Source organism: Rhinopithecus roxellana, chromosome 6 (genome assembly GCF_007565055.1).
Source record: "Rhinopithecus roxellana isolate Shanxi Qingling chromosome 6, ASM756505v1, whole genome shotgun sequence".
NCBI classification, from domain to species: Eukaryota; Metazoa; Chordata; class Mammalia; order Primates; family Cercopithecidae; genus Rhinopithecus; species Rhinopithecus roxellana.
Window position 1 is genome coordinate 51,102,987 of NC_044554.1, and position 23,160 is coordinate 51,126,146.

Here is a 23,160-nt window from a genome sequence, read left to right on the forward strand (position 1 = left end):
CTGCAAACAAGAGGAGAACCTTAAATGGAAATTTTAAACAAGTGGGGATCAAGATTCTGAAGTATTTCTTTCAAGAGTTGTAACAGGAGATGGAACATGGCTTTACCAGTGCGAGCCTTAAGACAAAGCACAAGGCAATGGCTCCCAAGAGGGGAAAGTGGCCTAGTCACAGTAAAAGTGGACCAGTCAAAGCAAAAGCAGACCAGTCAAGAGCAAAGGTCATGCAACAGTTTTTTGAGATGCTCAAGGCATTTTCCTTGTTGACTTTCTGGAGGGCCAAAGAGCAGTAACATCTACTTATTATGAGAGTGCTTTGAGAAAGTTAGCCAAAGCTTTAGCAGAAAAAGCGCCCAGGAAAGCTTCACAGAGAGTCCTTCTCCACCACCACAAAGTTCCTGCTCATTTCGTCATCAAACAAAGGCAATTTTGAAGAGTTTTGATGGGAAATCCACCTTATGGTTCTTATTTGGCTCCTTTTGACTTCTTTTAGTTTCCTAATCTTAAAAAAAAAATCTATAAAGCGCACTCATTTTTTTCAGTTAATAATGTAAAAAAGACTGCATTAAAAAGGTTAAATTCCCAGGACCCTTAGTCCTTATGGATGGACTAAATGGCTGGTATCATCTTTTACAAAAGTGTCCTGAACTTGGTGGAGTTTACATTGAGAAATAAAGTTTATTGTTTTTATTTTTATCTTTGTCTTTCTATTTCTTTATTTCTATTTTTCCACAAACTTTTTGAAGTCTCTCATATACTCATTTGCTTGCCTTTCACATAAGGGTATTGTTAATTACCATTCTTAGCAGAATTAGAGCTATTTAAGGAAATTTGGCAAATGTATTTAAAATGTCAATTATGGAATCCTGCAATGCATTAATTGCTAAATCAAAGTATCACAACTTAAACCTACAATGAATATCTACTGAGCTGCCCAAAACACATAGAACACACACATATAACAGCCCCCGCAACAAACAACACACATGAGCATGAAAGCATTACTTTCCTGCCATTGATGAAGATTTGCTCTAATAAAAACAACACATGGAGAGAGCCCCAGAGTTACTTCTTACCTGTTGATTTCAATGACTCTTTGGCTAAAAGCACAATTAGAACAGTACTGATGATAAACAACACGAGCAGAAGAACACTGAGCACAATCTCCAAAGTAGTAAATTTTTTCAGCTTCTTTCTTGCCATCTCTAAAAAGTAAGAGAAAACAATTTTAGATGTGAACTTGATTTACTATATAACTAGTAAGATTTTTAATGGAAAAGCTCAAATGTATGCAATGGATACGGTAACAAGCCTCCCAAGCCCCCATTATCTAAATTAAAAAATTATCAACTCATGGCCAATTCATTCTGTCTTTATTCTGGTCCACTTTTCTCCCTACCCCGAATTACTTTGAAGCAAATCTCAGGTCTCATGTCTTTTAATCTAAAAATACTCAATATGTTTCTTTGAAAGATAAGAAATTTTGCAAAAGGCAAAATATTATCACACCTATGTTTATAATAATTCTTTACTGTCATCAAATATCTAGTAAATTTTGAATTTTCTTTCATTGTCTGATAAACTTTTACAATTTGTTCTGCTCTCCTGAGGATGCAAGTAAGATTTATATCTCGTAATTGGTTTATATCTGTTATGTATTTTTTAAGAAACAGAATTTGTTCTGTAGATTTTTCCTGCAGTCTGAATTTTGTTGATTACATCTCTAGGCATGCTAACATATTTCTCTATCCTTATAGTTCCTGTAAATTAATTATTAGCTTTATAGTTTTTATCAGATTTAAGTTTGTTTTTTTAGCAAGAATGGTACATAGATGATATAGCATCTTCCAGGAGACTTTAAATCTAGTTAATTTTCTTTTTTGCAATCTTCATTCTGAAAATAACCAGCTAGATTACCTTGGAAAATTTACTTAAGGTTTCTCATTCTCAGTTTCTTCATTTACAAATGAAAGAAATTCAACTAGAAGATCTATGATATTCCTACCAGCATTTTTTTCACTTTTTAAAAATATTTTTTACTGATTTTAATTTTTACAGATTTAGGAGTACAAGTGCAAACATGTTACATGGATTTATATGCATAGTGGTGAAGACTGGGCTTTTAGTGTACCCATCACCCAAATAGTGTACATTGTACCCAATGAGTAGTATTTCACCCTCCTCCCACCCTTTCTCCTTTTGGAGTCTCCAGTGTCTATGACTCTGTATGTCCAAATATACTCACTGTTTAGCTCTTGTGTATAAGTGAGAACATGCAGCTTTTTACTTTCTGTTTCTGGGTCATTTCATGCAGAAAAAAAATAGCCTCCAGGTCTACCCACGTTGCTATAAAAATATGATTTCATTGTTTTTTATGGATTAGTATTCCATGGCATATATGTACACTACATTTTTAATCCAATCATCTGTTGATGACCACTTGGGTTGATTTCATGACTTTACTATTGTGAACACTGCTGCAATAAAAATACAATTGCAGGTGCCTTCTTGATAAAACCATTTATTTTTTGTGTATGGATACTCAGTAGTGAACTTGCTGGATTGAAGGGTAGTTCTAATTTTAGTTCCTTGAGAAATCTCCATACCATTAATTTACATCCCCACTAAAACTGTATCAGCATTTCCATTTTTCTGCATCCTCCCCAATATGTGTTTTTTGACTTTTTAATAACAGCCATTCTGACCAGCGCAAGATGACATCTCATGTGTGGTTTTAATTTGCATTTTTCTGATGGTTAGTGATGTTGAGCATTTTTTCATGTTTTCTGGCCACTTGTATGCCTTTTTTGGAAAAATATCTGTTCATGTCCTTTGCCCACTTTTTAATGGGGTTATGTGTTTTTTTTTCCTGTTGAGTTGTTTGAGTTACTTATAGATTCTGGATATTAGCCCTTTGTCAGATACATTGTTTGCAAACATTTTGTCCCACTCTGTAGGTTGTCTGTTTACTCTATTTTATTTTTTTACTGTGCAGAAGCTTTTTAGTTTAATTAAGTCTCCTATTGTCTAATTTTGTTTCTGTTGTGGTTTCTTTTGAGGACTTGGTCATAAATTCTTTGCCTAGGCCAATGTTCAGAGAGATTTTCCTAGGTTTTTCTTCCAGGAATTTTATAGTTTCAGGTCTTACATTTAAGTCTTTAATCCACCTTGAGTTAATTTTTGTACATGGTGAGAGATTTCATTCTTCTGCATATGACATTCCAGTTTTCCCAGTACCATTTATTGAATAGGGAGTCCTTTCACCAGTGCATATATTTGTCAAGAATCAGTTGATTGTAGGTATGTGGCTATATTTCTGAGTTCTCTATTCTTTTTTACTGATTTATATGTTTATTTCTATACCAGTACTGTGCTGTTTCGGTTACTATAGTCTTTTAGAGTAATTTGAAGTCAGGTAATGTGATACCTCCAGTTTTATTCTTTTTGCTTAGGATTACTTGGGCTACTTACACTCTTTCAGGGTTCCATATGAATTTTAGGATTGTTTTTGCTAAACCTGTGAAGAATAATGTTGGTAATTTGATAACAATTGCACTGAATCTGTAGATTGCTTTGGGCAGTATGGTAATTTTGATGATACTGATTCCTCCAATCCCTGAGCATGGGATGTTTTCCAATTTGTGTCTTCTACAGTTTCTTTCATCAGTGTTTTATAGTTGTCTGTAGAGATCCTTGAACCTCCTTGGTCAAATGTATTACTAGGTATTTTATTGTATTGTATTGTAAATGGGATTGAATTCTTGATTTGGTTCTCAGCTTGATTGTTATTGGTGTATGGAAATGCTACTAATTTTTGTACATTAATTTTGAGTCCTGAAACTTTACTGAAGTCATTTATTAAATCTAGGAGTCTTTTGGAGGGTTTAGAGTTTTCTAGGTATAAGATTATATCATCAGTGAACACAGGTAATTTGACTTCCTCTTTTCCAATTTGGATGCCTGTTATTTTCTTCTATTGCCTGATTGCTGTAGCTAGGACTTCCAGTACTATGTTGAATATGAGTGGTGACAATGAGCATCCTTGTCTTGTCTCCATTTAGGGGGAATGCTTTCAATCATACTGAACTTTTCCCTGTTCAGTATGATTTTGGCTATGGGTTTTTCATATATGGCTTTCACTATTTTGAGGTATGGTCCTTCTACGCCAAGGTTGTTAGGGGTTTTTTTTTATGAAGGAATGCTGGATTTTATCAAATACTTTTTCTACATCTATTAATATGATCATATGGGTTTTGTTTTTAATTGTGTGTGTGTGATGAATCACATTTATGGAATTGTGCATGTTGAACCATCCTTGCATATCTGTAATAAAACTCACTAATCATGGTGTATTATCTTTTCCACGTGCTGGTGGATTCAGTTTGTTAGTATTTTGTCAAGAATGTTTGAATCTATGTTAATAAGGGATATTGGTTTGTAGTTTTATTCTTTTGTTGTGTCTTTGTCTGGCTTTGGTATCAGGGTGATGTTGGCTTCAATATTAGTTTTTAAAACTCATTTTCAAGTGAGTCACAGAAATCTCACACTATTCTATTTCTCCCTTTCACAAAAGACACATGTGCTAAACATTTCATTAGTGTCTTTTTTTTTTATTATTCTATCCCCAAGTTCTTCTCGGAAGAGAGGGCAGTGCTAAATAGAGCACGAGAATCCCTGAGCTTGATTCCCAACCCTACCATTTTTTGTTGTGGTAGCTGTAACAATTTATGTAATACTCTTGAGTCTCGCCGGGCGCGGTGGCTCAAGCCTGTAATCCCAGCACTTTGGGAGGCCGAGGCGGGCGGATCACGAGGTCAGGAGATCGAGACCATCCTGGCTAACACGGTGAAACCCCGTCTCTACTAAAAAATACAAAAAAAAAACTAGCCGGGCAACGTGGCGGGCGACTGTAGTCCCAGCTACTGGGGAGGCTGAGGCAGGAGAATGGCGTAAAACCCGGGAGGCGGAGCTTGCAGTGAGCTGAGATCTGGCCACTGCACTCCAGCCTGGGTGGCAGAGCGAGACTCCCTCTCAAAAAAAAAAAAACAATTTATGTAATACTCTTGAGTCTCAACTTTCCTATCTGTAAAACGAAACTACAATTTCTTCTGTTATTATTATCTATTGCCAGCTTCTTATTGTGGAAATCAAGTAAAAATATTCTAAATCATAAAGCATAGGTCTCACTATATTATTATTTACCAAAGAGAAGACAGGTAGTGGGTCCTGGGTAAGAAACAGAATGTTTCTACAAAATATGTCAGTCCTACTTTCCCTGAGTGTGGCACCACACACGACTTGGTGTTCTGGTGGAGCAGCTGATGAACAATGCTGACTGCTGTCCTGGTTCACTTGCTCTGGTATGACCTCCATTAAGTGCTTTATGGCCCCATGTGTTGAATGACTCATGCATTGCCTGGGACATAAGTGCAGAAAGCCAGGAAGAGAAGCCATAGCTGCAGTCTTGCCTATACAAGGCCTACTTTCCCCACCAACCCACCAACGCTTGCTTTCCCAGGCTGCCTTGTAAATCATACTCTCTTTACTCAAAAAGAACATCCCCTTTCTTCTCCTGGGAGGTCTTAGTTCATGACTCCCTAAATCAGGAATTTGATATTTCCTTGCAGTCTCATTCTCCACCCAATCAACATTTCCTCCCACATTCTCTTCAGTAGGAAGCAGTCTTCCTTAGTCATTTATCCACGGACTGGTTGAATAAGAGGACTTACTTCTCATACATTGATAAGAAACTGTTATTAGTCAACATAATGCCATCTTACTATGCAAAAGGAAATGGAGCTGTGAAAGCAATCTTTCTCTACAACAAGGATTGCCTTGTGTTTTCTAGAATAAATTACTCCAATTCTAGTCTTTCTTACCATGACTGTCTCCACGATCTCACATTCCAAAGAGCTTCATAAGGAATCCTATAAAATTAAACTTGCTTGTTAAATTCCATAAAGATTAATAACCTCTCATGCCTGGTATAATTAAATGAACTAATAAAGCAAAGAGTGATCTTATGTTCACTGATAAGAAGGGGAGTTAGAATGTCTATCCAAGTGACCATGTCTCCTGTTTGGTAGATGCTAATAGTTGTAAGATGTGAGACTGCTTTTTATAATACTATTTAATTTTTTTCCAAATGTTTATTAACACACTATGTTAGACACTGTGAAGAAACATCCACCCATTGCTGGTCAAACTATAAACACCCTATGCTCAATGAAGACTCGGCAAAAACTATTAAAATTACTCATGCCCATTACCCAGCAATTGCATTTACAGAAATTCATCCCATAAATACACTTACACATTTGGGAATCAATGTATACACAAATAAAGGGTTTTCATCACAGTATTACATGTAACAGCAAAAGATTGAGGACAGTGTAAATATCCATAGAGATAGTACTCAGTAAATATGTGAAGTAAAATATAATACAATGTTACTTAAAAATCATGACATGGCAGGTATTTTTAATTTCACAAATTATTTGATACTCCTCTCTTGAAGAGGTAGGCCAAGTCCCCACAACTCCACCCTTTGAGGATGAGCTGGACTTAGTGACTCACTCTCAACAGATAGGATATGGAGAAGGGATGGCATCTAACTTCCAAGACTAGGCTTTACAGCTTCCTCCTTGCTCTTTCTCTTGGATCAATTCCTGAAGAAAACAGTTGCCATGCCATCATAACATTCAAGCAAGACTATGGAATTTCTAGCAAAGAACTGAGGTCTTCTGCTAAGAGCCATCTGAGTGAGCCCCCTTGAAAGCAGGCCTCTATCCCCATTCAAGCCTTCACATGACTGCAGTCCCGGCTGACGTCTCGGCTGGACTCATGAGAGACCCTGAATCAGCACCACTCAGCTAACCCACTCCCATATTTCTGACTTGTATAAATTGGGAGATAATAAATGTTTGTTGTGTTAAACTACAAAATTGTAAGGTAATTTGTTACCCTGCAATAGATAACTAATATGCATAGGTAAATATGACTTTTTAACAAAATATCATTAACATTTTTTTTAAAACTTGCTGTTTATCAATAGTCCTTTTGCTCTATATATTCAAATATGGTTACTTGCTCTACAGAACAATAATATCTGTTTTCTAGCTATACAAGAGAAAGGTTTCCTTAAACCTTAAAAAAAAACTCCAGCATTATCTGATTGACCTTACTTCCTGCAGTATAGAACCCTTGATGGTGAAGCTTCCTATCTCAATTAGAAATGCAATTGAAGAAAAACTAAGATCAAGAAAAATGGCAAGAGGCAAATAAAAAAGGAAATAATTTAAATAGGGTTAAGTGCTTTTAAAAATGTTTTTTTAAAAAAAAAAAAACGCTACTTGGCAATCTGTCCTTAATCTTTGACTATTATTTTTATAGGACAAATATATAATTATGCAATTTTAGTGCTAATGATAATAATGGTTAACAGTGATTGAGAAGATATCCTAAGAGGCTTCCATAATTTGTCACATGCAATTTTTATAACAACTGCAAGTTGATTATGGCTACTATCCTCACTTGCAGATGAAAAAATTAAGCTTCAGAAATATCAAATAACCTGCCTGATGTCATACAGCTGATAAGGAGCAAAGCCCCAATTTGAACACCTGCCCTTTGGACTCCACAGCCATGGCTTTCAACTGTTACTCTATAGTCTATGCTATAATGCCCCACAGTGTACACCAGCTTGGGCTTTCTGTGAGATTGTAGGTTTTTTTTTTTTTTTTTTTTTTTTTATTATACTTTAAGTTCTAGGGTACATGTGCATAACGTGCAGGTTTGTTACATATGTATACTTATGCCATGTTGGTGTGCTGCACCCATCAACTCGTCAGCACCCATCAATTCATCATTTATATCATGTATAACTCCCCAATGCAATCCCTCCCTCCTCCCCCCTCCCCATGATAGGCCCCAGTGCGTGATGTTCCCCTTCCCGAGTCCAAGTGATCTCATTGTTCAGTTCCCACCTATGAGTGAGAACATGCGGTGTTTGGTTTTCTGTTCTTGTGATAGTTTGCTAAGAATGATGGTTTCCAGCTGCATCCATGTCCCTACAAAGGACGCAAACTCATCCTTTTTGATGGCTGCATAGTATTCCATGGTGTATATGTGCCACATTTTCTTAATCCAGTCTGTCACAGATGGACATTTGGGTTGATTCCAAGTCTTTGCTATTGTGAATAGTGCCGCAATAAACATACGTGTGCATGTGTCTTTGTAGTAGAATAATTTATAATCCTTTGGGTATATACCCAGTAGTGGGATGGCTGGGTCATATGGTACATCTAGTTCTAGATCCTTGAGGAATTGCCATACTGTTTTCCATAATGGTTGAACTAGTTTACAATCCCACCAACAGTGTAAAAGTGTTCCTATTTCTCCACATCCTCTCCAACACCTGTTGTTTCCTGACTTCTTAATGATTGCCATTCTAACTGGTGTGAGATGGTATCTCATTGTGGTTTTGATTTGCATTTCTCTGATGGCGAGTGACGATGAGCATTTTTTCATGTGTCTGTTGGCTGTATGAATATCTGCTTTTGAGAAATGTCTGTTCATATCCTTTCCCCACTTTTTGATGGGGTTGTTTGTTTTTTTCTCGTATATTTGTTTGAGTTCTTTGTAGATTCTGGATATTAGCCCTTTGTCAGATGAGTAGGTTGCAAAAATTTTCTTCCATTCTGTAGGTTGCCTGTTCACTCTGATGGTAGTTTCTTTTGCTGTGCAAAAGCTCTTTAGTTTAATTAGATCCCATTTGTCAATTTTTGCTTTTGCTGCCGTTGCTTTTGGTGTTTTAGACATGAAGTCCTTGCCCATGCCTATGTCCTGAATGGTACTACCTAGATTTTCTTCTAGGGTTTTTATGGTATTAGGTCTAACATTTAAGTCTCTAATCCATCTTGAATTAATCTTCGTATAAGGGGTAAGGAAAGGATCCAGTTTCAGCTTTCTACTTATGGCTAGCCAATTTTCCCAGCACCATTTATTAAATAGGGAATCCTTTCCCCATTTCTTGTTTCTCTCAGGTTTGTCAAAGATCAGATGGCTGTAGATGTGCGGTATTATTTCTGAGGACTCTGTTCTGTTCCATTGGTCTATAGCTCTGTTTTGGTACCAGTACCATGCTGTTTTGGTTACTGTAGCCTTGTAGTATAGTTTGAAGTCAGGTAGCGTGACGCCTCCAGCTTTGTCCTTTTGACTTAGGATTGTCTTGGCAATGCGGGCTCTTTTTTGGTTCCATATGAACTTTAAAGCAGTTTTTTCCAATTCTGTGAAGAAACTCATTGGTAGCTTGATGGGGATGGCATTGAATCTAGAAATAACCTTGGGCAGTATGGCCATTTTCACGATATTGATTCTTCCTATCCACGAGCATGGTATGTTCTTCCATTTGTTTGTGTCCTCTTTGATTTCACTGAGCAGTGGTTTGTAGTTCTCCTTGAAGAGGTCCTTTACATCCCTTGTAAGCTGGATTCCTAGGTATTTTATTCTCTTTGAAGCAATTGTGAATGGAAGTTCATTCCTGATTTGGCTCTCTGCTTGTCTGTTACTGGTGTATAAGAATGCTTGTGATTTTTGCACATTAATTTTGTATCCTGAGACTTTGCTGAAGTTGCTTATCAGCTTAAGGAGATTTTGGGCTGAGACGATGGGGTTTTCTAAATATACAATCATGTCATCTGCAAACAGGGACAATTTGACTTCTTCTTTTCCTACCTGGATACCCTTGATTTCTTTCTCTTGCCTGATTGCCCTAGCCAGAACTTCCAACACTATGTTGAATAGGAGTGGTGAGAGAGGGCATCCCTGTCTTGTGCCAGTTTTCAAAGGGAATTTTTCCAGTTTTTGCCCATTCAGTATGATATTAGCTGTGGGTTTGTCATAAATAGCTCTTATTATTTTGAGATACGTTCCATCAATACCGAATTTATTGAGCGTTTTTAGCATGAAGGGCTGTTGAATTTTGTCAAAAGCCTTTTCTGCATCTATTGAGACAATCATGTGGTTCTTGTCTTTGGTTCTGTTTATATGCTGGATTACGTTTATTGATTTGCGAATGTTGAACCAGCCTTGCATCCCAGGGATGAAGCCCACTTGATCATGGTGGATAAGCTTTTTGATGTGCTGCTGAATCCGGTTTGCCAGTATTTTATTGAGAATTTTTGCATCAATGTTCATCAGGGATATTGGTCTAAAATTCTCTTTTTTTGTTGTGTCTCTGCCAGGCTTTGGTATCAGGATGATGTTGGCCTCATAAAATGAGTTAGGGAGGATTCCCTCTTTTTCTATGGATTGGAATAGTTTCAGAAGGAATGGTACCAGCTCCTCCTTGTACCTCTGGTAGAATTCAGCTGTGAATCCATCTGGTCCTGGACTTTTTTTGGTGGGTAGGCTATTAATTGTTGCCTCAATTTCAGAGCCTGCTATTGGTCTATTCAGGGATTCAACTTCTTCCTGGTTTAGCCTTGGGAGAGTGTAAGTGTCCAGGAAATTATCCATTTCTTCTAGATTTTCTAGTTGATTTGCGTAGAGGCGTTTATAGTATTCTCTGATGGTAGTTTGTATTTCTGTGGGGTCAGTGGTGATATCCCCTTTATCATTTTTTATTGCATCTATTTGATTCCTCTCTCTTTTCTTCTTTATTAGCCTTGCTAGCGGTCTGTCAATTTTGTTGATCTTTTCAAAAAACCAACTCCTGGATTCATTGATTTTTTGGAGGGTTTTTTGTGTCTCTATCTCCTTCAGTTCAGCTCTGATCTTAGTTATTTCTTGCCTTCTGCTAGCTTTTGAATGTGTTTGCTCTTGCCTCTCTAGTTCTTTTAATTGTGATGTTAGAGTGTCAATTTTAGATCTTTCCTGCTTTCTCTTGTGGGCATTTAGTGCTATAAATTTCCCTCTACACACTGCTTTAAATGTGTCCCAGAGATTCTGGTATGTTGTATCTTTGTTCTCATTGGTTTCAAAGAACATCTTTATTTCCGCTTTCATTTCGTTATGTACCCAGTAGTCATTCAGGAGCAGGTTGTTCAGTTTCCATGTAGTTGAGCGGTTTTGATTGAGTTTCTTAGTCCTGAGTTCTAGTTTGATTGCACTGTGGTCTGAGAGACAGTTTGTTATAATTTCTGTTCTTTTACATTTGCTGAGGAGTTCTTTACTTCCAATTATGTGGTCAATTTTGGAATAAGTGCGATGTGGTGCTGAGAAGAATGTATATTCTGTTGATTTGGGGTGGAGAGTTCTATAGATGTCTATTAGGTCCGCTTGGTGCAGAGATGAGTTCAATTCCTGGATATCCTTGTTAACTTTCTGTCTCGTTGATCTGTCTAATGTTGACAGTGGAGTGTTGAAGTCTCCCATTATTATTGTATGGGAGTCTAAGTCTCTTTGTAAGTCCCTAAGGACTTGCTTTATGAATCTGGGTGCTCCTGTATTGGGTGCATATATATTTAGGAGAGTTAGCTCTTCCTGTTGAATTGATCCCTTTACCATTATGTAATGGCCTTCTTTGTCTCTTTTGATCTTTGATGGTTTAAAGTCTGTTTTATCAGAGACAAGGATTGCAACCCCTGCTTTTTTGTGTTCTCCATTTGCTTGGTAGATCTTCCTCCATCCCTTTATTTTGAGCCTATGTATGTCTCTGCATGTGAGATGGGTCTCCTGAATACAGCAGACTGATGGGTCTTGACTCTTTATCCAGTTTGCCAGTCTGTGTCTTTTAATTGGAGCATTTAGTCCATTAACATTTAAGGTTAATATTGTTATGTGTGAACTTGATCCTGCCATTATGATATTAACTGGTTATTTTGCTCGTTAGTTGATGCAGTTTCTTCCTAGCCTCGATGGTCTTTACATTTTGGCGTGTTTTTGCGATGGCTGGTACCGGTTGTTCCTTTCCATGTTTAGGGCTTTCTTCAGGGTCTCTTGTAAGGCAGGCCTGGTGGTGACAAAATCTCTAAGCATTTGCTTATCTGTAAAGGATTTTATTTCTCCTTCACTGATGAAACTTAGTTTGGCTGGATATGAAATTCTGGGTTTAAAATTCTTTTCTTTAAGAATGTTGAATATTGGCCCCCACTCTCTTCTGGCTTGTAGAGTTTCTGCCGAGAGATCTGCTGTTAGTCTGATGGGCTTCCCTTTGTGGGTAACCCGACCTTTCTCTCTGGCTGCCCTTAAGATTTTTTCCTTCATTTCAACTTTGGTGAATCTGGCAATTATGTGTCTTGGAGTTGCTCTTCTGGAGGAGTATCTTTGTGGCGTTCTCTGTATTTCCTGAATTTGAATGTTGGCCTGCCCTACTAGGTTGGGGAAGTTCTCCTGGATGATTTCCTGAAGAGTGTTTTCCAACTTGGTTCCATTTTCCCCCTCACTTTCAGGCACCCCAGTCAGGCGTAGATTTGGTCTTTTTACGTAATCCCATACTTCTTGCAGGCTTTGCTCATTTCTTTTTCTTCTTTTTTCTTTTGGTTTCTCTTCTCGCTTCATTTCATTCATTTGATCTTCAATCGCTGATACTCTTTCTTCCAGTTGATTGAGTCGGTTACTGAAGCTTGTGCATTTGTCACGTATTTCTCGTGTCATGGTTTTCATCTCTGTCATTTCGTTTATGATCTTCTCTGCATTAATTAGTCTAGCTGTCAATTCTTCCACTCTTTTTTCAAGATTTTTAGTTTCTTTGCGCTGGGTACGTAATTCCTCCTTTAGCTCTGATAAGTTTGATGGACTGAAGCCTTCTTCTCTCCTCTCGTCCAAGTCATTCTCCGACCAGCTTTGATCCGTTGCTGGCGATGGGCTGCGCTCCTTTGCAGGGGGAGATGCGCTCTTATTTTTTGAGTTTCCAGCTTTTCTGCCCTGCTTCTTCCCCATCTTTGTGGTTTTATCTGTCTCTGGTCTTTGATGGTGGTGACGTACTGATGGGGTTTTGGTATAGGTGTCCTTCCTGTTTGATAGTTTTCCTTCTGACAGTCAGAAGGACTGTCTGTTGGTCTGTTGGAGATTGCTTGAGGTCCACTCCAGACCCTGTTTGCCTGGGTATCAGCAGCAGAGGTTGCCGAAGATAGAATATTGCTGAACAGCGAGTGTATCTGTCTGATTCTTCCTTTGGAAGTTTCCTCTCAGGGGTGTACTCCACCCTGTGAGGTGTGGGGTGTCAGACTGCCCCTAGTGGGGGATTTCTCCCAGCTAGGCTACTCAGGGGTCAGGGACACACCTGAGCAGGCAGTCTGTCCGTTCTCAGATCTCAACCTCCGCGTTGGGAGATCCACGGCTCTCCCCAAAGCTGTCAGACAGAGTCGTTCGCATCTGCACCGGCTCCTGCTACTTCCCCTGTTGGTCTTCAGCTGTGCGCTGTCCCCAGAGGTGGAGACTACAGAGACAGGCAGGCTTCCTTGAGCTGCTGTGAGCTCCACCCAGTTCGAGCTTCCCAGCGGCTTTGTTTACCTACTTAAGCCTCAGCAATGGCGGGCGCCCCTCCCCCAGCCTCGCTGCTGCCTTGGGGATAGATCGCGGCAGACTGCTGTGTTAGCAGTGAGGGAGGCTTCGTGGGCGTGGGACCCTCCCGGCCAGGTGTGGGATATATTCTGGTGTGCCTGTATGCTTACAGCGCAGTATTGGGGTGGGAGTTACCCGATTTTCCAGGTGTTGTGTGTCTCAGTTCCCCTGGCTAGGAAAACGGATCCCCTTCCCCCTTGCGCTTCCAGGTGAGGCGATGCCTCGCCCTGCTTCAGCTCTCGCTGGTCAGGCTGCAGCAGCTGACCAGCACCGATTGTCCGGCACTCCCTAGTGAGATGACCCCAGTACCTCAGTTGAAAATGCAGAAATCACCGGTCTTCTGTGTCGCTCGTGCTGGGAGTTGGAGACTGGAGCTGTTCCTATTCGGCCATCTTGCTCCGCCGAGATTGTAGTTTTATCAAATAAAACCACATTAAATTTATGGCCCATAGCACTGTTTTAAATTCTCTGGGAGACCTGGAAGAAGCTACTGATGTGCCTTATTTGCCACATTCATTCATCATTATCTAAGCTACATCTCTGGAAGAAAGAAATCTGTTTGCAGTTTATTTATTCATTCATGAATTATTTATTAAGTCCCTACAATGTGCCAAGCATTCTTTCAAACACTGGCTATACAATGAACAAAACAGATAAAAATCCCTGCCCTCATGAGACTTACATTCCCATGAGTAGAAAAAAGAGACAATAAACAAAATAAATAAATATACAATAGGTTATACTGTATAAGTATATGGAGAAAAAGTGGGGGGGGGTAAATGAGGAATGTTGGGGTAAGGGTTGCAATTTTAATTAGGTTGGTCAGAAAAAAAATCATACTGAAATGTAAGAATTATTACTATATATATAGGAACACTTTTACACTGTTTGGCGTGTAAATTAGTTCAACCATTGTGGAAGACAGTGTGGCAATTCCTTAAGGGTCTACAACTAGAAATACCATTTGACCCAGCAATCCCATTACTGGGTATATACTCAAAGGATTATAAATCATTCTACTATAAAGACACATGCACATGTATGTTTACTGCAGCACTATTTACAATAGCAAAGACATGGAACCAACCCAAATGCCCATCAATAATAAACTGAATAAAGAAAATGTGGCACATATACACCATAGAATACTATGCAGTCATATAAAAGAATGAGTTCATGTCCTTTGCAGGGACATGGATGAAACTGGAAGCCATCATTCTCAGCAAACTAACACAGGAACAGAAAACCAAACACTACATGTTCTCACTCATAAGTGGGAGTTGAACAATGAGAACACACGGACATGGGGAGGGGAACATCACACACCGGGGCCTGTTAGGGGATGGGGGACTAGGGGATGGAGAGAATTATGACAAATACCTAATGCATGTGGGGCCTAGATGATGGGTTGATAAGTGCAGCAAACCACCATGGTACATGTATACCCATGAAACAGACCTGCACGTTCTGCACATGTATCCCAGAATTTAAAGTAAAATTTAAAAAAAGAATTATTAATATATATACATTATGCAAAAGCAATAGAATTTTTTTTCTTCTTGAATTATTTAGTATATGAATAATTGTCAAAGCTCATTGTCCTGGTACCATTATAGTTCTTTAGGCAAAGTAGACAAACCACATGGGGGCCCAAATTACTAAAATGGCTATCTAAATTAATTTGGAAAAACTAGATATTTGTCCTCTTTTCAGCATTATGGCCAGTGTTTGATGTGTATATGGAGGTCTAAGCCATTCTTTTAAAATCCTTTGCTAACACAAGGCATGAGATCTAGTGGAAAAGAGGATTCATTGTAGATAGACCAAGAACAACTTGCAAAGAGGACCCCAGCAAGCCATAGCTATTCATCAAAAATGCTGGGCAATATTAGTAGGTTGGGTCATCCTTTCCCAGCTGCTTGGTGAGTGGGAAGGGATAAGGTAGCTAATGAATGGCTTTTTCCTTGCAAGTCTGGTCACATCCAAAGTGAGAGATCTAAGAGTAAGCTCTTACCCTAGCCTGCTGTGTGACCTTGGAAAAACAACTTAACCCCTCTGGGTCTCAGTTTCCCCATCTGAACTGCAAAGGGATCATCTCTAGGAGACAGCTAACTCCTCCTCGAGCCCAGCAACAGAGTATGCGAAGGCTTATATTTCTCATCACATTCCACAGCTGCCACCTGAACTAATTTTAAATGGAAAATTTCTTATTCTAGTTCCATTCCCTGCTTACAGAACAATTTTTATAGTAATTTTATTAGCTCATTAAAATTTATTTGTGAGGGAATTCCTGATAATAAAAAATGATCATTGGCATCTTGTCAGAGTGTGAGTGAAATAGCAATGAGCTGTCTTAAATTTAGTGTAGCACTTCATTTGGTCCCTGGTAGCACAGGGTCCTACCAGCACAACAAACCAAAGACCCCCTCTCCATCTCACCCCCTCTTGGCACACCTGCAGACGTACACTTATTGTCCCACACCAGGACACAGACTGTAGACAGTTTGGACACTGGGAAGTCCTCCTCACCCAGCAAAGCCACTGATCAGATTCTGCAACAAGAACCTACTGATATCCTTTTTCAGGGAGACTCATGGGGATTAGTCTCAATTTCTTTCTCTTCCCCAAGAGTAACTCTCCCTTCCCACCTCTGTAACCAGTCAGAAAAGAAATGCCTGCATGTGTCTAGCTAGACTCTGGCAACTAGTAAGGATCCAATTTTTTTTTTATTTTAAGTATTACCAGGGAGGGCCAAAAACAATTTATCACCTTCTCCTCTTCCCACGGGCATTCCCATTCTACACCACACATGACTGCCAGGACAGATACCCTACCTTTCTCTTTATGACCTCCTTCCAGATTCCACAGGAAACCACTCCTAACCCCCAGTGCATACGAACTCATAAATGCATCCCAGTATGTTACACACACCCTCAGTCTATTCTCTAAAATTATTCTGTATTTGATCAACAGAGGTACCAAACTCATAAGCATAGTGATAGATTTCTCAATTTTCTGACTATAATTGGTTCTCCAATTACATTTTCTCAATCATAACTCCACATCCTTTCAGAGAGAAATGCTCTAAACTCACTCCCAAATTCTAACTCCTTTTATTCATTTCTCTCACCTCATTTCCAGAATCTGAAAGAATTTCTGCCTGCTACCTCAACCTAAGTATTAAGTAATTCATCACACCTCACACAGAAACACACATATAAACACACAGGTTTCACTACAATCAGGCTTATAGATCCGGCCTTAGTTCAGAAAAATATGCACACACTAAGAAAAAAAGATAAATGAGAATTTTGTTCCATGTGTATGCATCTGCATAATTTTTGATTTATTATTGGTGTTACTTATCTTTGTCTGTGTCTAACAAATTGACAAGGGCATTTTGACTAAAAGAGACCAACTCAAATTCACACACACTTGTAGACACACATCTGTAACCATAAAAGAACCCAAGGTTCACAAACATACCTCATTACCTCCTGCAGCCGCTCCCTCTCTATCTGAAGGATGGCTTAGCAATAAAAGCAGAGGAGCACAGTTCACCAAAGCAACCAAAGATCTGGTAACTATTTACTGACCTATCAAGAAAATGTTAATGGCTTTCAAATACAAATGAATGGCCAGCTTTATTTCCAGCATCAGAATTTTTAGTTAATTAGTAATCGTGGTCTTGCTCTAAGAAGGACATCCCTACGACTTTTGGAAGGAAAAGTCAGCTCCCATGACCCACTGCATCCCCTCCAGGCACTGAATGTTTAATCAGTGGTAAGGACACTCCGTGTGTCTGGTAAGAGAACACAGACACAATTTGTAGATGATAAAGAGCAAAAAATAAATGACTCCAGTATTCCAAAGGAGCCCAGGTATCTTGCAGTGACTCCGAATCTCTCAGGAACTCATTGACATTTCGTAGCACAATCTGATGATTGTGATGGAAGGAAGTTGTTTTAAAAATGTTTTAAAAATAGTTTTCTTCTTTCTTCTTTCAGGTGTCCTTAAGCTTGTTTGCAGTATGGAAATCCTTTAACAGTCTGGTGACTCTTGAATGGCCTTTGCAGAATTAAAAATAAGAGAAATCTAACATGACTGACTCCATCTTGCTTCTAACCTCCCAGGCTAAATTATGTTTTCTGGGGGATTTTTGTTTTTTTTTTTTTTTTTTGGTTGGCTTTTTGCTTATTCTACTACAAAGGCCAACATAACTACGAGAGGGATTTAGTTTATAGTTAAACTTGGAGTCAAGGGAAAATGATCCCCCTCCTTGCCTGGAGCTTAAAGCCACATTCATAAGGCAAGGTTGGAATTATGGTAGGGGCTTGGACTTTGCTAAAGAATAGGCATAAACCATGTCCCGCCATGGCTTAGTTTGTTTTCTGTAAGTTGCTTGCTGCCCCAGTCACATAACCAATGTCACAAAATTTATAACTTCCTCAGCTACCAAAGATAACATCACTGTATTGGTCTGTTTTCACACTGCTATAAAGACATACCTGAGACTGGGTAATTTATAAAGAAAAGAGGTTTAGTTGACTCACAGTTCCGCAAGGCCGGGGAGGCCTCAGGAAACAATCATGGTGGAAGGAGACTCAGGCACATCTTAACATGGCGGCATGCCAGACAGAGAGTGAGCAAGAGCAGGGAAAACTGCTTTATAAAACCATCAGATCTCGCGAGAACTCACTCACTATCAAGAGAACAGCATGGGGGAAACCACTCCCATGATCCAATCACCTCCCACCTGGTCCCTCCCTTGACATGTAGGGATTATGGTGATTACAATTCAAGATGAGATTTGGGTTCAGACACAAAGCCTAACCATATCGATCACTATTGTGAAACCTAAATAACTGGTCTTCTAGATATTTGCTAGCATTTCAGTAGACCAAGAGACACCACCTAGTCTTGAGGCTCCCCCAACACACACACCCCTCCCGGGAACTGACTCAGCTGCACAAAGACAGTTTTAGGTGCTCCTGTGATTTCATTCCCCGCCAATCAATTACACAAATTCTCCAGCCCCATACTCACCAAAGTACCCTTTACAAACCTCAGCCTTTGAATCCTGGGGGAGATGGGATTGAGAAGATTTTCCCTGCTCTTGTTTGGCCAGCCCTGTGATTACTAAACCCTTTATTTACTACAGTGCCAGTTTAATAGTGCATTCAAGAATATATTGCTCTGTTTTATAGGTGTGCATTCCCCAAAGTGCTCAGAGGAATGCTAGCCACTCCTTAAGTCCCTGCCCACAGAGCTTCCTCAAACTCTCTGTCAAAGCCAGACCCACATGAAGAGCCCATTCTGAATGCTGAGCCCAGAAGGGACAGATGAGGCCCAGTGTGCATTCTTCCTCCTCCTACATGGAACATGACTTTGTGTTCTCCCTTCTTGGAATAAAATCCTTGTAGAAAATAATAATTTTATCTGTGTGGATTTTACTGGTAATTAACGGTGGGTGGATTAGGTGTCCCTAAAAGTATCCTTTTAGTATGAAATTGTCAAACATAGTATTTCATTCAAGATAAATCATTGCTTGGAGAGTATTTTCATGTTAAATTTTCAAATGATTTAGTCTGAAAATTTGGGGAATTTTCCATAAAAATTGAGGAATTTTGGAAAATTTGGAGAATGCTCTTTAGGGATTCTCAGCCCCCATACAGCAGCAAGAGGATCACTTGAGCCCAGGAGATTGAGGCTGCAGAGAGCTATGACAGCACCACTGCACTCCATCCTGGGCAGCACAGCAAGACCCTGTCTCTAATAAAAAAAAAAAAAGAAGGAAGAACATGGAGTTTCAAATCAAACTAGCCTGGGCTTAAATATGAGGTCATCTACTTACTTTCTGCAGAACTTGGACAATCATTTCAATTTCCTGAAGCTCAGTTGCCTTATCTGGAAATCAGGGAAGATCGTGAGTACTTCATGATGTTACTTTGAGCCTAAGCTGACATAAGTACCTGACATCCAATGTCAGTTTCCCAACCCCTCCTCAGCCAGTCCTTTCTGAAAATGAAATAATATCCAACAAGCAGTATCATTAGCTTAAATTCTGTTAAGAACTACTCCTCCAGTTCCTCAACCCTTAGGCAATAGCCACAGTAAACAGTCAACACATCCCACACTGAACTGATTCCACAGGCCAATGGAGAAAAACCATTACTACAAGACTCTGTCTCTCTCTCTCTCTCCCCCTCTCTCTCTGTTTCTCTCACACATGCGCGTGTGCCACACACACACACATTCACAAGCAAATGGCATCTACATCCCCTACCTATCAAAATGATTTCTCACAGTCTTCATAGCCTACAAACATTAATTTTTACCTCTGTTTTTGTTGCAGCCAAGTTGTTTTCCTTCTTTCGTCCTATATAAAAGACCTTAACATCGCATGCCACCTGCAAAGGGCAAAAAGGAGTTGGTTGGAGGAGGAGTAATTTCTCTGCCCAGAAATGTTCAGAGGAAGGTAAGAGCAGAAACAATGTACACAGGACATTACAGCATTTCCTTGTCTTGTGAAATGTCTATTATTCAGCATCTTTACACTGTCTTCTACTCCTTCCTCTTCACCACCACAGACAAGAACACATGCACACACACGTATGAGTACAGAGAGAATTTTAGGAATAACACATCACCTAGTATTCACATAAAACTTTACATTTGGCCATGCACGGTGGCTCATGCCTATAATCCCAGTACTTTGGGAGGCCGAAGTGGGTGGATCACCTGAGGTCAGGAGTTCGAGACCAACCTGGCCAACATGGTGAAACCTTGTCTCTACTAAAGATACAAAAATTAGCCAGGCGTGGTGGCAGGTGCCTGTAATCTCAGCTACTCAAGAGGCTGAGGCAGGAGAATTGCTTAAACTTGGGAGACAGAGATTGCAGTGAGCTGAGATCACGCCACTGCACTCCAGCCTGGGTGACAGAGTGAGACTGTCTCAAAACAAACAAACAAACAAACAAAAAACAAACCAAAAAAAGATTTGCATTTGTATGACACTTTGCAGTTTTCAGAGTACCTTTTAAATTTTTTTTTTTTTTTTTTTTTTTTGAGACAGTCTTGCTCTGTCGCCCAGGCTAAAGTGCTGAAGTGCAATGGTGTGATCTCAGCTCACGGTAACCTCCTCCTCCTAGTTTCAACCAATTCTTCCACCTCAGCCTCCAGAGTAGCTGGGATTACAGGCATCCACCACCACGCCCGGCTAATCTTTGTATTTTTAGTAGCGATGGTATTTCACCATGTTGGCCAGTCTTGAACTCCCGACCTCAGGTGATCCACCCACCTTGACCTCCCAAAGTGCTGAAATTAAAGGCATGAGCCACCACAGCCAGCCCCAGAGTGCTTTAATCTGTACTATTTTATTGATCACAACAATCCTTTAAGATAGGGCAGGTATTTTTAATGACCATGTATAAATGAGGAAACAGAAACTATGAGAAATGAGTTGCTAAAGGTCACTCATATAGTGGTGGAGTTAAACTCATTTAATTAAACTCATTAAATTAATTTAATTTCAATCCAGGAATCCAATGTTCATAGGGTTTGAAAGCAGTAAATACAGAAAATGGCTTTTTCAAACTAAATGTTTGTTCATTCATTCAACAAATTCAAAGTGGATTTGCCACCAAGTCTCCCAAACAGGAATCCCTCAAATCCTATCAGTTGTCAAATTCTACCATCCTCACCTCAGAGATGGCTATTTCTCTTCAAGCTCAAATCTTGTTCTAGAAACCCCCATCATTTCCTCCATGGCCCCCTCCCCTGTGCCTCGCTGACACCTATACGGTCCACTTCTGTATGGGAAGCTCAACATGACCCTAATACTCTGATCTCAGCCAAGTGAACCAGCTGGACAGATGATCCGACCTCGTCCAGATGGATTCACCCTCCCAAAAATCTGGATTTGAGACACAGTGCCTGAATCATACTGCACTGAGTGAGCACTATGTCTGTGGGATTATGGCATGTTATTAAGATGCAGAAATTCGTTTTAGTGAAAATCCTTGTCTGAAAGAGAATGGGATACACATGTAGAGAGTAGCAGAAAGAAAACATTCAAACCCAAAGGAAAAGCAGAGACATTAACTGCCAGTATTCTTTTCATTTCTGTGAAAGCCAAGGTACAACTTAATTTCATGTGATTCTCCTATTTCTTCACCAAAACACTACCTTTACTATGCCTATGACTACCACCACAACCACCAGCACCACCACTATCCTAACTTCCAGTTTCTGTGAGTTTCTGTGCCATGTGACAAAATGGTCCCTGCTAGCCCTGCTATGACAGCCTCGGGTTGTCTCCCATTGTCCGGTATAAATAAATATATCCACCAAAAATGTCTAATCATAGTCTACCCTATGAGCAAAACGTTATCCTCCTGTTATCTGCATTTTTCTGGCTTTACCACCACTTGCAACTGTAGGACCTCCAAATCTCCACAAAGTCCCTCCCCATGGGGTTTGGCATCCCCATTGAGTTCTATTTTTTAGATGAGGGTACATATACCATAGGAGGTATGTGGTGGCATATTGAGAGATTCATAATGCATTTTCTTGGAAATTCCATTTTAGTTCAAGATTTGTGGAAAAGAATAAGTAATTTCAATCAATATTTTGAATTGCTAAAATTGTGGCAGTATAATAGTATGCAAATGTACACAATTGTTTTTCAACACCAAACACTAAATTCTACAGAAATTTTCCCCTATAATGAGCCACTGGTAGGTATATTTCCCCTCAGTCCCCTACCCCAAGGGAAAAACGTGAAAAGAATGCAGTAGGAAATGTCTTAAATTCACAAACAATGTCTTACAGCCATGTACAGTCTCTGTCATGTTTGCTGTCTTCTCTGGCTCAGCATCCTTCCTCCAGGTACCTCCCTCTCCTCCTGGCCTGCTCTCTGGGAATCGCCATGTCCACACTGTCTCTGGGTATGGCTTGAGCTCCCGTGTCTGCAGACAGAGAAAGAATCCTCCAAGTGTCAGTGCTGCACAGCATTCTCTTATGTGAAATCTGCTAGGAAGAAGCACGAAAGGGCTGTCATCCAATGGCTTACAACTCTATCAGCTTTTACTTAAAACCTCCTCACCCTTAGCTCATGTTTGTGAACAAAATAAAACTCTAAGAGGGGTCCAGAGATCCCTCAAAAGGAATCCCCACCCACGGGTCCCTGCTGAGAAAAGTGATCTTATGTCCCTAATCACAAGGTTCCATGCTGCCATTAATGATGCTGGGACCAGGGATGGGCACCTAACCCAAAGACAGCCAATCCTTAAATTGGCCTACAGCTCAGGAAGCATCCCACTCTGTCACCACTCAACGACTCAGATTCTCTTTCTCAGTGTAAGACACAGAAAGAATTGCTAGCAAGATCAATTAGTAGCAAGAACAAAATGAAAAAATAGAAAAACAGAAATAAAAACTGTGTGAGAAAATCTTTAACCACATGTCCTTATACCAGTACCACTCTGCCAACCTCCCTTTAACAAATACATGTGGACAAAAACAATATGTCTTAAAATGTAGAAAGTAAAGACATCTTTTCTTTGGTTTCCTCTATTGTACTTCTTGTTTCCTGCCTCTTCTTGACAAGCAAACCTAGACAGGAAGCAGGCTGCCCTTCTCTCCATTCCACCCTTG

At 39.7% G+C, this 23,160-nt stretch overlaps 1 protein-coding gene across 2 annotated transcripts in view; it reads right to left on the reverse strand.

The window, feature by feature from the left end:
- MGAM (maltase-glucoamylase) overlaps positions 1–19,973 on the reverse strand; it is a 119,629-nt gene extending 99,656 nt beyond the window's left edge. Inside the window, exons 1-4 of one of the 2 annotated variants that reach the window (XM_030932137.1) lie at positions 19,842–19,973; positions 19,358–19,410; positions 5,877–5,924; positions 1,074–1,202 (exon numbers count right to left, since the gene is read on the reverse strand). In XM_030932137.1, the coding sequence (XP_030787997.1) occupies positions 1,074–1,200 (127 nt within the window). In that variant the 5' untranslated portion in view covers positions 1,201–1,202; positions 5,877–5,924; positions 19,358–19,410; positions 19,842–19,973. The remainder of the gene's footprint in view (positions 1–1,073; positions 1,203–5,876; positions 5,925–19,357; positions 19,411–19,841) is intronic. The other variant, XM_030932136.1, reaches the window with a different exon arrangement.
- Between the last annotated feature and the right edge of the window lie 3,187 nt (positions 19,974–23,160).